Source organism: Salmo salar, chromosome ssa10 (assembly GCF_905237065.1).
Source record: "Salmo salar chromosome ssa10, Ssal_v3.1, whole genome shotgun sequence".
Classification (NCBI taxonomy): Eukaryota; Metazoa; Chordata; class Actinopteri; order Salmoniformes; family Salmonidae; genus Salmo; species Salmo salar.
The window spans coordinates 44,410,025-44,425,075 of record NC_059451.1 but is presented as its reverse complement, the minus strand read 5'-3'; the positions used below and the strand labels follow the sequence as shown (position 1 = coordinate 44,425,075).

The 15,051-nt window shown below is 44.2% G+C and overlaps 1 protein-coding gene across 3 annotated transcripts in view; it reads left to right on the top strand.

Moving 5' to 3' along the window:
* Window positions 1-15,051, top strand: part of raver2 (ribonucleoprotein, PTB-binding 2) — a 176,708-nt gene that overhangs the window by 70,028 nt on the left and 91,629 nt on the right. For all 3 annotated transcript variants that reach the window (XM_014123425.2, XM_014123424.2, XM_014123423.2), the window contains exon 4: window positions 10,996-11,187. In XM_014123425.2, the coding sequence (XP_013978900.2) occupies window positions 10,996-11,187 (192 nt within the window). The remainder of the gene's footprint in view (window positions 1-10,995; window positions 11,188-15,051) is intronic.

Sequence of the window (15,051 nt, the reverse complement as noted above, 5' to 3'; positions counted from 1 at the left end):
TCGTTTTGTTTCAATGGTTCTTCTCCATTTCAGTTCCATTCTAATTTGTTTAAAAACGTTCTATCCTCCGGCAGCAGTGCTTGAGAGTGACTCCTCTAGTACTGTAGTGCTAGATGAATCAAAGTCTCCATCCTTACAGTGGTTGTCAAAGCCTTGCTCGGTGTGCTTCGGGTCACCCTCTCACAAATGAAGGGCTCCTGAGTGGCGCAGCGGTTGAATGCACTATATCTCAGTGCTAGAGGCGTCACTACAGACACCCTGGTTCAAATCCAGGCTGTATCACAACTGATTTGCAGTCCAATAGGGCAGTGCACAATTGGCCCAGCGTCATCCGGGTTTGGCCGGTGTAGGCCATCATTGTAATTAAGAATTTGTTCTTAACTGACTTGCCTAGTTAAATAAAGGTTAAATAAAAAAATAAGCAGGAGGCAATCTAAGAATGCCAGGCCCATTAGAAAGCTATGTGTTATTAGCAGGTAAATGACAGTAGAGAGAAGTCTCTTTCTCTCTGTATGCCCCCCCCCTCTCTTTTTCTGTGGCTAGGGACCGGACAGAGCTCTGGGAACAAACTGTATACTACATGAGTCATCAGTGATAAAGCAGGGTACCTGTAAGAGGAGAAGAGTGGAGTTACATTTGGTGGAGTTAATAGGGGTTAAGAGGGGTTAGGAGGGGTTAGGAGGAGTTAGAAGGGGTTAGGAGAAGTTAGAAGGGGTTAGGAGGAGTTAGGAGGAGTTAGAAGGGGTTAGGAGGAGTTAGAAGGGGTTAGGAGGAGTTAGGAGGAGTTAGAAGGGGTTAGGAGGAGTTAGAAGGGGTTAGGAGGAGTTAGAAGGGGTTAGGAGGAGTTAGGAGGAGTTAGGAGGGTCTAGGAGGGTCTAGGAGGGGCTAGGAGGTGTTAGGAGGAGATATAAGGGGTTAGGAGGAGTTAGGAGGGGTTAGGAGGAGTTAGGAGGGGCAAGGAGGGGCAAGGAGGAGTTAGGAGGGGCTAGGAGGGGCAAGGAGGAGTTAGGAGGGGTTCGGAGGGGTTCGGAGGGGCTAGGAGGGGCTAGGAGGAGTTAGGAGGAGTTAGAAGGGGTTAGGAGGGGCTAGGAGGAGTTAGGAGGAGTTAGGAGGGGTTAGGAGGGGCTAGGAGGGGCTAGGAGGAGTTAGAAGGGGTTAGGAGGGGCTAGGAGGAGTTAGGAGGAGTTAGGAGGAGTTAGGAGGGGTTAGGAGGGGCTAGGAGGGGCTAGGAGGGGTTAGGAGGAGTTAGGAGGAGTTAGAAGGGGTTAGGAGGAGTTATGAGGGGCTAGGAGTTAGGAGGAGTTAGGAGGGGCTAGGAGGAGTTAGGAGGGCTTAGGATGTGTGTATGTGTGTGTTTATCAAGCTGACATAAACCCAATGCCCTGGTTGTCGGTCTGTTGAACAGCAGTAGACTTCCAGGTCCCTATAGAGGAGAGACTTTGAAGACCACAGAGTGACCGTTCCGTGACCGGGGACATGGTTGCCCTGTCACAATTGTCAGTGAGAGGAGAGGAGACCCCACACCTGCCTGATTGACAGGCTGGGACAGAGGAGACTAGGAGGAGAACTGTGTCAGAGTAGCAGTCTGTGAGAGAACAGGGTGTCAATGAGAGTGTGTGGCTGAGAGTGTGGGTGACAAAGTGTTGTGGATGTGATGGATGACTGGTGTGGGCCGAGGAGGGTGAAGATGATTTATTTGGAAGAGATTTTTGCCCTTTTTGAAAAGACTGTACAGGCAAATACTGCCCACACACACACACACACACACACACACACACACACACACACACACACACACACACACAACACACAACACACACACACACACACACACACACACACACACACACACGCAGGTGCGCGTAACGATGGTGTGGTGTCAGGAAAATAACCTCACACTCAACGTCAACAAAACAAAGGAGATGATCGTGGACTTCAGGAAAGAGCAGAGGGAGCACCCCCTATCCACATCGACGGGACAGTAGTGGAGAAGGTGGAAAGTTCCTCAGCGTACACATCACGGACAAACTGAAATGGTCCACCCACACAGACAGCCTGGTGAAGAACCTCTTCAACCTCTGGAGGCTGAAGAAATTTGGCTTGTCACCGAAAACACTCACAAACTTTTACAGATGCACAATCAAGAGCTTCCTGTCAGGCTGTATCACCGCCTGATATGGCAACTGCTCCGCCCACAACCGTAAGGCTCTCCAGAGGGTAGTGAGGTCTGCACAACGCATCACCGGGGGCAAACTACCTGCCCTCCAGGACACCTACAGCACCCAATGTCACAGGAAGGCCAAAAAGATCATCAAGGACAACAACCACCCGAGCCACTGCCTGTTCACCCCGCTATCATCCAGAAGGCAAGGTCAGTACAGGTGCATCAAAGCTGGGACCGAGAGACTAAAAAACAGCTTCTATCTCAAGGCCATCAGACTGTTAAACAGCCATCAGTAACATAGTGTGGCTGCTGCCAACATACTGACTAAAATCTCTAGCCACTTTAATAATAAAAAAATTGAATGTAATAAATGTATCACTAGTCACTTTAAACAATGCCACTTTATATAATGTTTACATACCCTACATTACTCATCACATATGTATATACTGTACTCTATACCATCTACTGCATCTTGCCTATGCCGTTCGGCCATCGCTCATCCATATATTTATATGTACATATTCTTATTCATTCCTTTACATTTGTGTGTATAAGGTAGTTGTTGTGAAATTGTTAGATTACTTGTTAGATTTTACTGCAAGGTCGGAACTAGAAGCACAAGCATTTCGCTACTCTCGCATTAATATCTGCTAACCATGTGTATGTATCCAATAACATTTGATTTGCTTTGACTCTCTTTTAGAGTTAAGCAAGATAGAGTGGAGATGGCCTGTTTGCTACGTCCCACATATAATAAGCCAGAAACACATCCACAACACTTTGTCACCCACACACTCTCAGCCACACAGGGGAGCCTGGAGATCCGGCTGAGCCAGGGGAGCCTGCTGATCAGGCTGAGGCATGTAAACCTGTAGTGGCTCCCCGACCCAACGTCATTCCACCTGACACAAAAAAAACTAAAAACACTTCCTGATGCTTCCCTTAGGTGAGCACGATGTGCTCTGAGAGTCAAGTACAGAGAGTGAGTGTTTTAATAAAGAAACACAACATAATACAAAATAAGAAACACGGACAACGCACAGAACTGACACAGAAACAGAAACAATAACGCCTGGGGAAGGAACCAAAGGGAGTGACATATATAAGGAAGGTAATCATGTGAGTGATGACGGTGACAGGTGTGCGCCATCACGAGCAGCCTGGTGACCTAGAGGCCGGAGAGGGAGCACACGTGACAACACGTTCCTGCCTTATTCCCTCATCAATCTACACACAATACCGCATAATGAAAAAGCAAAAACTGATTTTTAGAAATTTTTGCAATTTTTTAAAAATAAATAATAATAATATCACATTTACATAAGCAGTCAGACCCTTTACTCAGTACTTTGTTGAAGCAGTGATTACAGCCTTGAGTCTTCTTGGGTATGAAACTACAAGTTTGGCACACCTGTATTTGGGGATTTTTTCCCCCATTCTTCTCTGCAGATCCTCTCAGGCTCTGTCAGGTTGGATTGGGAGCGTTGCAGCACAGCTATTTTCAGGTCTCTCTAGAGATATTCGATCAGGTTAAAGTCCGGGCTCTGGCTGGGCCACTCAAGGACATTCAGAGTCCCGAAGCCACTCATGCGTTGTCTTGGCTGTGTGCTTAGGGTCATTGTCCTGTTGGAAGGGGAACCTTCGCCCCAGTCTGAGGGCATAGGCCCACCCACTTGGGAGCATGGTTGGTTGCACGTGGTCTGCGGTTGTCAGGCCGGTTGGATATACTGCCAAATTCTCTAAAATGATGTTGGAGCCGACATATAGTAGAAAAATGAACATTCAATTCTTTGGCAACAGCTCTGGTGGATATTCCTGCTGTCAGCATGCCAATTGCTTGCTCCCTCAAAACATCTGCGGCATTGTGTTATGTGGCAAAACTATACATTTTAGAGTGGCTTTTTATTGTCCCCAGCACAAGGTGCACCTTTGTAAGGATCATGCTGTTTAATCAGCTTCTTGATATGCCACACCTGTCAGGTGGATGGATTATCTTGGTAAAGGAGAAATGTTCACTAACAAGGATGTAAACAAATGCTGCTTTTATTTCAGCTCATGAAACATGGGAGCAACACTTTACATGTTGCGTTTATATTTTAGTTCAGTAATACATGTAATGCATCTCTCAGATAGACAGACACTTCAGAACAAGCTTACTTTATTATTTTTTCTTGACTATCTGTTTATCCATGTATTATGCTGTTATTCAATGCATTTCTATGGGCTAATAGCAGTAAAGAAAATAATTTTTCAATTTTTTTTATATACCTTCAGGGGGTCCTAAAATTCCAAATCAAATAGCTACAGTTGAAGTCCGAAGTTTACATACACTTAGGTTGGAGTCATTAAAACTCGTTTTTCAACCACCAATTTCTTGTTAACAAACTATAGTTTATGCAAGTCGGTTAGGACATCTACTTTGTGCATGACACAAGTCATTTTTCCAACAATTGTTTATAGACAGATTATTTCACTTATAATTCACTGTATCACAATTCCAGTGGGTCAGAAGTTTACATACACTTGGTTGAGTGTGCCTTTAAACAGCTTAGAAAATTCCAGAAAATGATGTCATGGCTTTAGAAGCTTCTGATAGGCTAATTGACATAATTTGAGTCAATTGGAGGTGTACCTGTGGATGTATTTCAAGGCCTACCCTCAAACTCAGTGCCTCTTTGCTTGACATCATGGGAAAATCAAAAGAAATCAGCCAAGACCTCAGAAAAAGAATTGTAGACCTCCACAAGTCTGGTTCATCCTTGGGAGCAATTTCCAAATGCCTGAAGGTACCACGTTCATCTGTACAAACAATAGTACGCAAGTATAAACACCATGGGACCTCGCAGCCGTCATACTGCTCAGAAAGGAGACCCGTTCTGTCTCCTAGAGATGAACGTACTTTGGTGCAAAAAGTGCAAATCAATCCCAGAACAACAGCAAAGGACGTTGTGAAGATGCTGGAGGAAACAGGTACAAAAGTATCTATATCCACAGTAAAACGAGTCCTATATCGACATAACCTGAAAGGCTGCTCAGCAAGGAAGAAACCACTGCTCCAAAACTGCCATAAAAAAAACAGACTACGGTTTGCAACTGCACATGGGGACAAAGATTGTACTTTTTGGAGAAATGTCCTCTGGTCTGATGAAACAAAAATAGAACTGTTTGGCCATAATGACCATCGTTATGTTTGGAGGAAAAGGGGGGAGGCTTGCAAGCCGAAGAGCACCATCCCAACCGTGAAGCACGGGAGTGGCACGGGGGTGCTTTGCTGCAGGAGGGACTGGTGCACTTCACAAAATAGATGGGATCATGAGGTAGGAAAATTATGTGGATATATTGAAGCAACATCTCAAGACATCAGTCATGAAGTTAAAGCTTGGCTGCAAAAGGGTCTTCCAAATGGACAATGACCCCAAGCATACTTCCAAGTTGTGGTAAAATGGCTTAAAGACAACCAGGTCAAGGTATTGAAGTGGCCATCACAAAGCCCTGACCTCAATCCTATACAACATTTGTGGGCAGAACTGAAAAAGCGTGTGCTAGCCAGGAGGCCTACAAATCTGACTCAGTTACACCAGCTCTGTCAGGAGGAATGGGACGAATTTTACCCAAGTTATTGTGGGAAGCTTGTGGAAGGCTACCCGAAACGTTTGACCCAAGTTAAACAATTTAAAGGCAATGCTACCAAATAGTAATTGAGTGTATGTAAACTTCTGACCCACTGGGAATGTGATGAAAGGAATAAAAGCTGAAATAAATCATTCTCTCTAGTATTATTATGAAATGTCACATTCTTAAAATAAAGTAGTGATCCTAACTGACCTAAGGCAGGGAATTTTTACTATGATTAAATTTCAGGAATTGTGAAAAACTGAGTTTAAATGTACTTGGCTAAGGTGTATGTAAACTTCCGACTTCAACTGTACATGATCCTTGGTATGACCATCTTAAAACATTTTCGTATGTTAACTTCGTGCAACAACAGGGTCATCAAATTAAGATCCTACACCTGTATGTGTCCAATCCCAGACATTGGTGATGTTAGCTCAGTAAGACTGAGGTAAATGACTTGCCAGAGACATGGAGCATATGACAGTGTGCATGAGCGTGTGTGTATACTGTAGATAGTCTATAGAGGACCATGTGGCACGGCTGTGAAGGTCTGAGCACATATCCTGCTCTCTCTTTCTCGCGGTGCGTGTGTCTGTCTGTGTGTCTGCCTGTGTGTCTGTCTTTATGCGTGTGTGCACTGATCTTTGTTTAAGTAACAAGACTGATTCACTATGACATATCTGTTCCTGATGCGTACACACACACACACACACACACACACACACACACACACACACACACACACACACACACACACACACACACACACACACACACACACACACACACACACACACACACACACACACACACACAATGACTGCTTAGGAAAGTTTCTTGGCCAGTTTCATAAACAGTGGAAAGAGCTGTGCAGATGACATCACAGAGGGGTTCTGTGCCGTCGAGTAGCATAGGAGTCGACAGACCATGACAGACACAGAAAGATGTGGATAATAAACACTACACCCACACACACACACACACACACGTGCACTTTACACACATGTCCACAGTAGCTGGCCTTTTATGTGATTATGATGTTGAAGAGGCAGAAGTAACCTTAACCTGAGGGGGAGATAAAATGCCAGAGTCTCAATTATATCATAGAGGGCATGGTGGGGGTGATGGGTCTCTCTGTAAATGGGTTAGTCTTTATGTCAACACTGGACATGGACAATGGACCAGGGAGGGAGGGAGGGAGGGAGGGAGGGAGGGGTCACTGGCTCATTGGAAGTGCAGAGCTGAGGCCACTATTGATTAACTTCAACCAAAGGCTCTCTGGACCCTCTCACTATAAATGAATATTAGCGGGTGACATAGGGAAAGCTATTGCACATTGGCCAGCTGTATGTTTGGAGATAGTGTTTTATTTACCTAATCCCCTTTAACCCTTTATCATTGGACGAGTACAACAGAGTGGGAGAAAGAGAGAGAGAGAGTTTTTACCTGTTAAACCATAGTGAACTTATGTAGATGTCTCTGTATGTTTGTGTGTATGACTGTGCACCCTGCTGGGGATGGTGCTGGTGTCCGTTGTGAGGGTTTGGTTTCCCTCTCAGCTGCTTGACACCCAGCTAAATGACAGTCCCTACTTTCTGTACTATAAATAAAGCTCTCAGAGTCAGATCAGTACATTACACACACATGCACGCAGGCACACACACTTGATTGTGCAGAAGGTGAATGAACATAACAGCTTGATGTGTATATGTGTGTGCATCTCTCTCTCTTTGTCACTTATTCTCTCTCTCTTGCTTTGCAAACATCACTCACTCACTCACTGGAGTGACATATGTGTGTTCAATGTCCCTCCCTCATTCCCTTCCTTAGGGCGTTGAATTGGTAGACTGGTAAGGAGGAGAGGAAGGTCATTTATTTCCATAGAGTATGGCTAATGTATTCTGATGGCCTATCGACCTCCTCCACAGCTCTGCTCCTCAGGCTGGGGGGACTGACCGACGAGTGGGAGTGGAGGAGAGGAAATGTGGGGTGAGAGGATGGGGGATAAGCAACAAATGACTCATGAGTCATGACTGAACTCTTATGAGAGCAGCTGTGTTATTGTGTGGAGAATCTCTACTATATGCGATTCAGTCCAGTTCAGTCCTGCCTTGTCTTACCGTTCCATCCAGCTGAACAGTGACTGGTGGTGATCTGGAAGCATGTTATGCCAGTTGGTCTGCATTAGCTACTAGGCTGGCATCTAAATGTTGTATGACAGGACTCAGGGCCTACAGGGGTGAGAAGGTCTGGTGCATTATTTAACTCATCCCTTCTACTGATTGGCTGACATACAGTAAGTACCAGGATGTATGGCTCCTTGTCCTATTACAGTGGGCTTAAATTGACTCATTTCAAGACAGGAGCATTACTAACTCCCTTCTTCACTCCATCCATCTATCCATCTCTCTTTTCACCAATCCTCCCTCCCTCCCAATCGTATTTCCCTCCCTCCCTCCCTCCCTTCCTTCCTCCATCCTTCTCTCTTTCCTTCTCTCCCTCCCTCTGTCCCTGTTAGTTGTATTGATGGACAGTAACTGTAAAGTAATAATAGCTGTCAGGAGACATCTACTGGTGCTTACTGGAAACCAGCCTGCACTTCATGAGGAAGAAACTGCTCTGTCACTGGAAACCAGCCTGCACTTCATGAGGAAGAAACTGCTCTGTCACTGGAAACCAGCCTGCACTTCATGAGGAAGAAACTGCTCTGTCACTGGAAACCAGCCTGCACTTCATGAGGAAGAAACTGCTCTGTCACTGGAAACCAGCCTGCACTTCATGAGGAAGAAACTGCTCTGTCACTGGAAACCAGCCTGCACTTCATGAGGAAGAAACTGCTCTGTCACTGGAAACCAGCCTGCACTTCATGAGGAAGAAACTGCTCTGTCACTGGAAACCAGCCTGCACTTCATGAGGAAGTAACTGCTCTGTCACTGGAAACCAGCCTGCACTTCATGAGGAAGAAACTGCTCTGTCACTGGAAACCAGCCTGCACTTCATGAGGAAGTAACTGCTCTGTCATTGCGTCAGTACTGAGAAGACTAGTGCTTTTTTAATGTTTGTGTGTGTGTTTATTTGTCTGAGTCTGAGAGAGAAAGCCAGGTGGAGTAGGAGTAGCAGTAACGTACTGTATTACATCTATCATAGCTCAGGTGGATTCTGTGAAAGCCAGCCACTTTGATAATGGTCTGAAAAGAGCCCTTTCAGAAGCTGCTGATTTCTCTCTCTCTCTCTCTCTCTCTCTCTCTCTCTCTCTCTCTCTCTCTCTCTCACACACTCTCACTCTCACACTCACACTCACACTCACACTCACACTCACACACACACATATTCTCTTTGGAGTTCTGAGCCAGGCTATCTCTCACTTCTGTAATGCTTTCTCTTTGGAATTCTGGCTCAGAACACCAAAGACAGTGAGAATAAGAGAGAGAGACAGAGAGATATCAGCAGATTCTGAAAGGGCTCTTTTCAGACCATTATCAAAGTGGCTGGCTTTCACAGAACACCTGATCTATGATAGATGTAATACAGTATGGTACTGCTACTCCACTCTGAGCTATGATAGATGTAATACAGTATGGTACTGCTACTCCACCTGATCTATGATAGATGTAATACATGTCACGTCCTGACCAGTAAAAGGGGTCATTTGTCATTGTAGTTGGTCAGGGCGTGGCAGGGGGTGTTGTTTTTGTGTGTTTTGGGGTTGGTTTGTTTCATAGTGGATTTGTTCTAGTTTTCATTTTCTATGTTCATTTTCTATGTGTGGCCGAGTATGGTTTCCAATCAGAGGCAGGTGTCTTTCGTTGTCTCTGATTGGAAGCCATACTTAGGCAGCCTGTTTTTTCCTGTGGGTTGTGGGTGGTTGTTTTTCGTATAGTCTATGCTACCTTACGGAACTGTCATGTGTCATTTTGTTATTTTTGTTTAAGTGTTCACTTTATTACATTAATAAAAGAAGATGAGCACTCAACACGCTGCGCTTTGGTCCCCTTTCATCGACCGTTGTGACAATACAGTACGGTACTGTTACTCCACCTGAGCCTCCACCTGAACTATGATAGATGTAATACAGTACGGTACTGCTACTCCACCTGAGCCTCCACCTGAACTATGATAGATGTAATACAGTACGGTACTGCTACTCCACCTGAGCCTCCACCTGAACTATGATAGATGTAATACAGTACGGTACTGCTACTCCACCTGAGCCTCCACCTGAACTACGATAGATGTAATACAGTACGGTACTGCTACTCCACCTGATCTATGATAGATGTAATACAGTACGGTACTGCTACTCCACCTGAGCCTCCACCTGAACTATGATAGATGTAATACAGTACGGTACTGCTACTCCACCTGAGCCTCCACCTGAACTATGATAAATGTAATACAGTATGGTACTGCTACTCCACCTGAGCTATGATAGATGTAATACAGTATGGTACTGCTACTCCACCTGAGCCTCCACCTAAACTATGATAGATGTAATACAGTACGGTACTGCTACTCCACCTGAGCCTCCACCTGAACTATGATAGATGTAATACAGTACGGTACTGCTACTCCACCTGAGCCTCCACCTGAGCTATGATAGATGTAATACAGTACGGTACTGCTACTCCACCTGAGCCTCCACCTGAACTATGATAGATGTAATACAGTATGGTACTGCTACTCCACCTGAGCTATGATAGATGTAATACAGTACGGTACTGCTACTCCACCTGAGCCTCCACCTGAGCTATGATAGATGTAATATAGTATGGTACTGCTACTCCACCTGAGCTATGATAGATGTAACACAGTATGGTACTGCTACTCCACCGTTATATGATTGATGTAATACAGTATGTTACTGCTACTCCACCTGAGCTATGATAGATGTAACACAGTATGGTACTGCTACTCCACTCTGAGAGAGAGCTTTGGGAATGTGTCAGAGTTGGATGTGAGTTGGAGCTCATCTTGTGAGAGTATACTGCCAGTCTCTGTGGAGGCATGACAAGGTTGTTGCTTTATTCCGTACACACTGCGCTAATTGTGATGGGATTAAGAGAGTGTTGGGAATGCATCGTGCAAGGTTTATGTGTTGTTATGTACTTGTTTTTACTGTTGTCAGTTTGCTTGTTTGTTTGTAGCCCTGTGCTGTTGAGAGTGAGATCTGTGTAACGTGTGTGTATAACGTGTGTGTGTTTTCTGTGTTTCAGCTAGCCCAGGATGAGGGCAGCCCGGTGCGAGGGTTCGGGGTGGTGGAGTATGAGAGTGCAGAGCAGGCGGAGGCTATACTGATAGAGATGGACAGAACACTGGTGGGAGGACAGGAGATCTGTCTCTCTCTCTGCACCCCCGGAACCTCAGGCAGGAGCACATTGGCAGCGCTCATCGCTGCTCAGGGTGTGGTAAGTAACTTGTCTAGAAGTTCAAATCACATGCACGCACGGACACACACTCACATACATACACACACACACAAGCATGGCCACTTGCGCACACACACACACAATACTGTATGTTTACTGCAAATCTGGATAAACAATAGTGCTGAGTGATTAACCAAAAGTTATTTAAACAATCATTGGCCAATGTTGGTTCAATTATTTTAATTCCATTTCGTTCGTTTTTTTTCTGTGAACTCAATGCGCACATTGTGCAGTTTCTGTAGAGATATCAGATCAAGCCTGAACTGTGCAATGTAGTAGAGTGTTGTAATTTCCAACAGGACAATATTCTACATAGTTTAGCGCAGAAAACGTGGTAATTAACTACAATGACCATAATCCATTGCACGACTACTTGTCCGGTTTGTGTTTCTTGTACACCTGCTACATAAAAGAGAGAGAAGAATACACAATTGAGGGATAGAGAGCAGTTGCTTCGCGAGGTTTCTCTACCTGAAAATACATGATCTAAGTGATTGTTGTTATTCAGCAGTCATAAACAGTCTCTATAGAGATGCGATGAGGACTTGGAATGAAATAAAGTCATCAAATGTAATATACACAACAACTGAAATATTTAATTCAAGTAATGTGAATAAATGATGGTTATTAAGTGATAAGTAGTCATGAGCAGTCACTACCATCATGGGACTTTTAGTAATAGTTTTAGTCTGTGATGTTACAGCATTCAACCCACAGAATACTCAGTGCATTTAATGTTTAGAAAAATTATCGAACCTGAACCCAAACTGACCTCAAAAAGCACTAATCACTCAGCTTTAATAAACTGACAGATTTATAAAGTTCAATGATATACAAATGAATGCATATAAAAATCACCACTCCAATGCTTCCCACATGTAACGGCCGTCGTATGAAGTGGACCAAGGCGCAGCGGGTTGAGTGCTCATTTTAACTTTATTTGAGACACGTAACAAAAACAAGAAAACGAACGGACGACAAACAGTCTTGCAGGCTACACACAGCTATGCAAAAACAACTTCCCACACTTCCCATTACAAACACACCCCTATACATAGGACCTTCAATCAGAGGCAACGAGGAACAGCTGCCTCCAATTGAAGGCCAATCCCAATTAACTAAACATAGAACTAAACACCCTAGATCTAACATAGAAATACACTAACCTAGAACATAACCCACAAACCCCAGAACACTCTAAACAAACACCCCTCTACATAACACATAACCCAACAAACCCCAAACCACATAAAACAAACACCCCCTGCCACGTCCTGACCAAACTACAATAACAAATAACCCCTTTACTGGTCAGGACGTGACACCACAGTTGTGTCAAGTTGGCTGGATGTCCTTTGGGTGGTGGACCATTCTTGATACACACAGGAAACTGTTGAGCGTGAAAACCCAGGAGCGTTGCAATTCTTGACACACTCAAACCGGTGCGCCTGGCACCTACTACCTTACCTTCAAAGGCACTTAAATCTTTTGTCTTGCCTATTCACCCTCTGAATGACACACATACACAATCCATGTCTCAGTTGCCTCAAGGCTTAAAAATCCTTCTTTAACCTGTCTCTTCCCCTTCATCTACACTGATTGAAGTGCATTTAACAAGTGACATCATTAAGGGATCATAGCTTTCACCTGGATTCACCTGGTCAGTCTATGATATGGAAAGAGCAGGTGTTCGTAATGTTTTGTACAATCAGTGTATTATTAAAGCAATAAGGCCCAAGGGGGTGTGGAATATGGCCAATATACCACGGCTAAGAGCTGTTCTTTGCACAACACAACACGGAATACCTGTATACAGCCCTTAGTCATGGTATATAGGCCATATACCGCAAACCCCCGAGGTGACTTACTGCTGTTATAAACTGGTTACAAATGTAATTAGAATAGTAAAAATAAATGTTTTGTCATACCCATGGTACACGGCCTCATACACCACAGCTTTCAGCCAATCAGCATTCAGGACTTGAACCACCCAGTTTATAAAGGGAAATAATGCACACTCTAGAATGCCCTTCAAACTAATCAGAAATGAGTATTCAACAATGCCATGGTATACTGACAATTGAAACATAAATCTGCATACTGTATACATGCCTACATATCACCTCCCGCTCCTTCTTCCTCTCGTACTGTGGTGCTGTCTGGCAGAAACAATAACAGTGGAAGTTATTTTAAGAGTTGTCCTAATGTAGCCCTGCCTCACAATGAGCCCACTCACTCCTCTGTTTGCTTCTGACAGAAATCAACCCTGCTGTGCTCACTGCCCCTGACACACCATGCCTACACACATACAAAAACTGACATGCACACAAACAGACACACACACTACTGTAATGTACTCAAACACATGCACAGTCAAAGTCATCCACACACACATACACAACCATTGAAGTCTACACGAACACTTAAATACGTGCACACACAGTACTTTGAGCACCTCACCTCTACCCCACTCACTCTCTAATTTCTACCTTTTGAGACGAAAAGATGGCAGGAGGAACTGTCAATCTGTCAACACCTCAGCATCAACTTGGTCATACCAGATGACTGTGGACAGTATAATGTATAGTACTCTAGTACATCCCAGGTATATTATCAGACGACCCCTGTGTCTCAGAGATAGTATTCTGGTACATCCCAGGTATATTATCAGACAACCCCTGTGTCTCAGAGATAGTACTGTGGTACATCCCAGGTATATTATCAGATGATCCCTGTGTCTCAGAGATAGTTTTAATAGTGCACTTAGAGACTGAATACTTTAAATACTCAGACAGTGAATAGGTTGAGTAGTTCTTAGAAAAAGTATTTCCTAGAAAGTGAAGAGCACATAGAGATCCTATTTAATTCTGTAGAGGAGCATGCACCAGGCTCTTTCTGTTGAGTATATTACAAAATGAGATTCAGACAGAAACAATAGCAACATAAGAACCCTGGAAGGAGAGGAGAGGAGGAGGAGGAGAGCCGCTGTGCTCAGCAGAGGACTACTCCTGTCATTTCTTCAGTTTGTGAAACTGAGTGTGAACACAGTCGCAGATGGACCTCCCCCCTCCTATTTTCTTCTCTCCATCCCTCCCTCCCTCTCTCGCCTTCCCTTTCTCCCTGGTGTGATGGTGTGGGAGCCTGGTTTTCTCGTGCTTGAGGGAACCAACCAGCAACCAACCAAACAGACTGATGCATACTGACATTTTCTCAAGGAGAGGGAGAGAATAAGAGACAGACAGAGAGAATGAGAGAGAGAGATACATATATATAGAGAGAAATAGAGGGAGAGAGAGAGGAAGTGAGAGAGAAATATATATAGAGAGAGGGAGGGAGAAAGAGAGCGGAAGAGAGTGAGAAATATAGAGAGAGGGGGGGAGATGATGATAAATATAGAGAGGGAGACAGAGAGAAATATATATATATATATATAGAGAGAGAGAGAAATATATATAGGGAGAGAGGGGGGAGAGGACGACAGAGAGAGGAAGAGAGAGGGGGGAGACAGATATATAGATATACAGTGCCTTGCGAAAGTATTCGGCCCCCTTGAACATTTCGACCTTTTGCCACATTTCAGGCTTCAAACATAAAGATATAAAACTGTAATTTTTTGTGAAGAATCAACAACAAGTGGGACACAATTATGAAGTGGAACGAAATTTATTGGATATTTCAAACTTTTTTAACAAATAAAAAATTGAAAAATTGGCTGTGCAAAATTATTCAGCCCCCTTAAGTTAATACTTTGTAGCGCCACCTTTTGCTGCGATTACAGCTGTAAGTCGCTTGGGGTATGTCTCTATCAGTTTTGCACATCGAGAGACTGAACTTTTTGCCCAT